Source organism: Ochotona curzoniae, unplaced genomic scaffold, assembly GCF_017591425.1.
Source record: "Ochotona curzoniae isolate NIBS_2020 unplaced genomic scaffold, NIBS_Ocur_1.0 contig_2210, whole genome shotgun sequence".
NCBI lineage: Eukaryota > Metazoa > Chordata > Mammalia > Lagomorpha > Ochotonidae > Ochotona > Ochotona curzoniae.
In genome coordinates, this window is record NW_024465369.1 from 29,021,291 (window position 1) to 29,027,390 (window position 6,100).

At 34.6% G+C, this 6,100-nt stretch overlaps 1 protein-coding gene across 1 annotated transcript; it reads left to right on the forward strand.

Annotated features, from left to right (window-relative positions):
- The first annotated feature begins 1,019 nt into the window (after positions 1-1,019).
- Positions 1,020-4,482, forward strand: LOC121150823 (ATP synthase subunit g, mitochondrial-like). Its single transcript, XM_040972000.1, has 2 exons — positions 1,020-1,097; positions 4,112-4,482. The coding sequence occupies exons 1-2, from the start codon at positions 1,020-1,022 to the stop codon at positions 4,394-4,396; spliced, it is 363 nt and encodes a 120-aa protein (XP_040827934.1). The 3' UTR covers positions 4,397-4,482.
- The last annotated feature ends 1,618 nt before the right edge of the window (positions 4,483-6,100 follow it).

A 6,100-nucleotide genomic window follows, 5' to 3' on the forward strand; every position in this document is an offset into this window, starting at 1 on the left:
GCAAATAAATATTCAAAGAAAACATATATGATGGGATTTGAGTGTCCTGTTTTTTGTCCTCTCTTCTTTGCCTGTGAACTATTACTAAAAAATACTATGATCTAGTTTCTAAATTCAGAATTTAAGCTGTGAAGGAAAAATTAAAAATATACAATTACTCCAATTTTTAGATTTAAAAACTGTGATCCTGCTTCCCTCCAAAATGAGGACATTCTGCACAATTCTATTATTCATAACTAGGATTAAGAAAATAATTGAATAAATGTCAAAATACCTTAAAAAAAGCTCAGGTTTATAAAAAACTTGAAAACAGTCATATCAGACAAATTTGTTATATTTGTATGACTAAAATGTAATTTGTGTACTGCTAAGATATGTCAGTTACAGCATAGAAGAAATAGGAAACTTAAGAACAGTAATTAAGAATCAAGATTGTATTGTGTTCTAGGTTTGGACCAATTATTTATTCCCTAGGTTCTAGCCTTTTACTTAAAAAGCATTTGAAGCACAGGCACCCACTGGCAAAGTTTATTTAGAAGGTAAGGAATACAAACTAACATAGACTATGTTCAGGGAGAGTAAGCCAGAAAGCTACCTTTTGTTCTTAGAGTCGACTGTAGGAAGCACAGAATGCGGAGGAAGGGGAGACCAAGAGCAGGGGTGAAGACAGTGAGAGAGCACAATTTAGCAAAAGCACAAGTCCTTCCTTGCACTCACTGGCTTTTATCAGGCATGAGACGAAGTGGCCACATAACAAGGCAATCCCACCCCACCCCAAGTCCCAGGTAATGATGGGTATGCACTCCCTGACATGCAAGTGAGCAAAAAATATTACTTGGCAGGAGAGATGTGATTTCCAGACACATGATCCTAAAACAGTTGCCTCCCTAGACCATTACAATTATCTATAAAGCAAAACAATCTGTTTATATTTAACTTCTTTTCATGAGATGGCTAAATTTTACTGGGCTTGTGGGGATACTCAAAATTCAAGGAAAAAGTTCTGGAAAGGTATAGCCATGAGGGACTTGGAGAAGCATGTGCTGAGACCAGGCCGTAAACCTTGCAGTGCCTTTGGCATTCCAGAAGATTTGGAGGCAAGCACCTAAAGAAGGCAGACGCACAAAAGGCCACCTTGAAATACTGCCAAGGTGACAGGTTTTCCACATTACTTTCTGGTCCACTCTTCCCATGCTTGCTTTTATCCGTGGAAAACAACTACAGCTTATGACCTATAAAAAGACTGCAAATTCATGAGAATTAGGAAGCATTTTAGGGTGACCATCTTACCATACTATTCTCAAGATTGCCTGTTCTTGATGGTTGTTTAAAGACCCAGGTAAAATGGGTTTAAGGAAAGCCTGCAATAAACGTTTTGCCTTAGACTCCTGATCCTTAGTCCACTGCATATTTTTTTAAAGATTAATTTATTTTTATGGCAAAGGCTGACATACAGAGAAGGAGATATAGAGAGAAAGATCTTCTATCTGTTGATTCACTCCCCAAATGGCCACAACGTGGGATCCCAGCTGATGCAAGCCCAGGGTGCTGGCCACCACCCCCACATCTTTTTAATAAAACACTGCTCTCATGTCTCAAGTCCTGAGATGCATAGAGATCCGCAGAAAGAGAAGACAAATCTAAAAGTATTTTATTGCAAGATATTCTAACTTATGTTGCAGAAATAATACATGAATTAATAAATGGCATTTAAAAAATTATCTGAATTAGAATCAAATCCATTAGTCTTTGATTTCTGGGTAGTTACAGTGGAGTTCAAAGAATGAGCCAGTAAATCAGACAATGTGCTTTGTTCAGGGTTTTCAAAGTGGTACATTTTTCAATTTGTAAAAATATGTAGAGAAGCAATGCGAGACATTTGTTTCAAAGATGATCCTCAAAATGTGCTGAGGATTAATGGTAAGTAAATCAAGGTCATGTTGGCATCTATCTAAAGGGAAAAAATTCTACAAAGAAAAACAGACTAAAAGTTTTAAATTATTCATAAAATTGAATGCATTAGAGAGAGAACCTATTCCCAGAGAACAGTGTGTGTGTGTGTGTGCATGCGCGCGTGTGTATTTTATAAGCAGAAACAGTTGATATTGGCTCTTCAGAAAACATTTTCAAACCATACCCCACCCCCCATTTCAGAGAGATATCAAAAAGAATTGTGTGAAGATTAGTGAATAGGAATAATTATTTGTTGAGTAATATATTGGCGTGACACATGCAGTTTCATGGTTATATGTATAACTACACATTCAAAAGATAATTTTGTTTTAATGATTTTAGTCTCTAAGGAGTGAAATACAAAGATTCAGTAATTGTTAAGCCTGGTGTCTGATTACTTTATTTATTTTAAATTTTTCTGTATATTATAAATTTTAACATATAAAATAAAATTATATATGTATATTTCGGGGAATAACATGATATTATATGATTATATTGTGTATTGTGTAATGAAATAAATATATTAATTCTCTCAAGCATTTTTGATTTATAGTGACAATCTACAAAATACTGTTAATATTATCTAAAAATACCACATTGTGACTAGAAACCCAGAACTTCTTATTCAATCATGATCAATACCTGTCAATTCTTTAAGTTATCCCTGCATATCTTCCTTCCTTAATCCTATTAAATGTCATTATGTTGTTAATTTGGATTAAATTATGTTTTTAATCTACGTATGAGAGAGAACATGTTATTATTGTCTTTGGTGCTTGAAATATTTCATTTGACACAATGACCTCCAGTTACATCCACATGTGGTTAGTGATGAGATTTCACCCTATTCCATAAGTAATACATACATTCTATGTGAATCACATATTCACTATCTATTCATTGGTGGGGGACAGTTAGGTTACTTCCATTTCTTGGTAATTGTGAGTAGTGTTTCAATACATTTGTGAATACAGATATCTCTTAAACAGATGATTCTCATTTCCATTTGAAACGCACACAGTAATGGAACTGCTGAATCATATGACAGATTTTTCTTCAGTTTCTGAGAATCTTCAAACTGTTTTCCACTGTGACTTTACAAATTTACAATCCCATCAGCAGCGCACTGGGATTCCCTTTTCTCCTATTTCTAGACAGGGCTTGTTATCTTTCATCTTTTTGAGGCTAGCCAATCTTAATGGAATGAGGTGATATTACTTTGTGCTTTTGATTTGCAATTCCCTGTTGATTAGTGATATTGAGCATCTTTTTTCTGTACCTTCTAGTCATTCTTATATTTCCCTATGAAAATTGTATTTAAAACTATTGCCCATTTTGAAATTGGATGACTTGTGACTTCATGTGTGTTTTGGCTCTGTTTTCCCTTTGATATTGGGTTATTTGAGTTTCTTATATATTATGTGTATCAGTCCACTGGCCAAGGAATAACTTTCAAATTTCTTTTTCAATCTGTAAGCTGTCTCTTTACCATTCTGATGGTTTCCTTTACTGTAAAAACAAACAAACAAAACTCAGTAACTTGATAAAGGCTTATTTGCCCATTTTTTGGCTTTTTTTCTGATGTTTTTGTGTCTGATACAGAAAAATCCTTGCCCATTCCCTCTTCCTGAAGGGATTTTCCATATGTATTCTTCTAAGTTTCAGATGTAGTTTTATCCTTCTGCATGTGGATGCCTAATTTGCCAAATACAATTTATTAAAAGGGCTATCATTTTTCTAATGTGCGTTCTGTGCACCTTAATCAAAGATCAGTAGCTGTGCACATGCGGATTTACTTCTAGGATCCTAGATTTGTTCTATTGACCTATTAATTCATTTTTATACCAATACTGTTTTAATTACTGTCTTTATTATCTATGCATATATATGCATATATATACTCATGCATATGTGCATGTGTATATATAAACATATTAAGATTTATTTATTTAAAAGAGTTAGAGAAAGAAGGAGGGAGGGAGAGAAAAATATTTTTTAACTTCTAGTTAACACCCCAAATGGCTACAATAGCCAGGGCTGGGCAAGGCTTAAACCAGGAGCTTGTAACTCCATCTGGATCTCCCAAATGAAAGGCAAGGACCCAAACACACTGCCGTATTCCACAGCTTCCACAGGTACATTAGTGGGGAGCTAGAGTTGGAAAAGATTCTCTGATCTAAAATCAACAATCTACTCGAAGCCTCGATTGGCCACATTTTGGCACTATGCCAAGGTTGAGCTGGTTTCTCCAACCCCTGCTGAGATACTTACAGCGATTCAAAGCCTGAAAAAAATAATCCACAGTGCTCAGACTGGTAGCTTCAAACAGCTCACAGTTAAGGAAGCTATGCTGAATGGCTTGGTGGCCACAGAGGTGTGGATGTGGTTTTATATCGGAGAGATCATAGGCAAGCGTGGCATCGTTGGCTATAATGTTTAAAGACCAATCTTTAACATTGATTTATTATTTGTATGGTTTTGGACCATGTGTGTTGAAACTGTTATCTGAATAAAATATGTCAAAAATAAAAAAAATAAAAAAAAATAAAATAAACAATCTGGTATGAAATACTGGCATTATAGGTGGTGAATTAATTTGCTAGGCCACAGTGCTAGGACATCCTCACTACCTTTGAAACTATATTACTTTCCTATATAAAATATTCAAAATAATACATACTTTTGAGGGTAGAACAAATAAGGCCAATTTTATATAAAAAGATTTGCTAAGCTATAGTATAAATACATACTTGTGATCATTATTAACCAAAATTAATTTACTGACATGCCAAGGCTATAATGAACATAAGTCAAAATTTTCTACTTACAACAACCATTGACATGAGAATTTTATTAGTAACTGTAGTAATAATTATAATATTAAAATTATGTTCTCCTTTCTAAACATCAGAAAGCCATGGACTTACTTTGGAAACTCAACTCTTCTTTTTATATTTGATATCAATGACCTTATCTTTGAAAACATTTCATAAGCCCATCACCAAATGTTTGATGAATTATGTTAAGAGTGACTAGTTGGGAGCTTTGCTGTGGCATAGTTGGCTAATCTGCCTGGAACACTGGCATCCAATGTGGGCATCAGTTTGTGTTCGGTTGCTCCACTTCCAATCCAGCTCCCTGCTTATGGCTTGGCAAAGCTGTGGAAGATTGCACAAGTACTTGGAACACAATAACCATGGTGGAGACCTGAAAGAAGCTCCTGGTTTCAGATTTTCTCAATTTTGGCCATTGCAGCCACTTGAGGAGTAAACCAGTGGATGGAAGACCTTGTTCTGTCCTTCCTTCTCTTTGTAACTTCAGTTTTCAAATAAAATAAAATAAAATAAAATAAAATAAAAGAGTAGACAGTTGGATGTGATTCCAAGAATGTTTGCAATAGGTATTTATTTAAACAACGCCTGAAAATAATTTGGATTTCCACAATTTTGCCTTAGAGAAATGGACCTTTACTTCCTGATCCCATAATGTATATTTTCCTGTGATTTTTAGGTCTGGTGTTCAGTGTTCCTTTCTCACTTTGTGGAACCAAAACACATATTTCCTACAAATTATATTTGTTATTAGTCAGTGTTGAATATTGTTGCTTGGCACCAGAGAATGAAGTTTTAAGAATTATTATTTGAAATAAAAATGTGGCCTGTCTCCTGCACATACAGATGTGGCTTTTCTACTATTTAAATTAGCTGAACACTCTACATCAAGTCGATGACTTCTCACTTTTGGTTGTATAAATAAATAAATCCATGTGTTAGCATAAACAAAATCATAAATGTATAGAAACACAGGCATCCTTTTAATCAAGTATTGATTTTTCTTCACCTTTTTTCTAGTTGGAATCATTGTTGGAGGAAAATGTAGAATAGGAGGAAAATATCAAACTTCATATCTACATCCATGTCACCTTTGATGCAGACTAAAAATGCAGAGGATTATTAGACCAAAATAATGCATCTCACTGACACAGATTGTTATTATTCTGGGCACTCTAAAATGTGTTTGAGAGCATGAAATACATTACTTTATCCCATATTTAATGTATTTCATTGTAGGCTCTGCAAGGAGGCAGATAAAACAGAAGGATACTAGGAATACCATTTAAATTTTCAGCCCACCCTTGGGGTGA

Excerpts from the sequence above, each read along its gene's own strand:
- LOC121150823 (XM_040972000.1), top strand. The coding sequence starts at position 1,020 with ATGAGGGACTTGGAGAAGCATGTGCTGAGACCAGGCCGTAAACCTTGC. Across the intron at positions 1,098-4,111 it reads GCATTCCAGAAGATTTGGAG|AGTTGGAAAAGATTCTCTGA; the intron begins GCAAGCACCTAA and ends GTGGGGAGCTAG.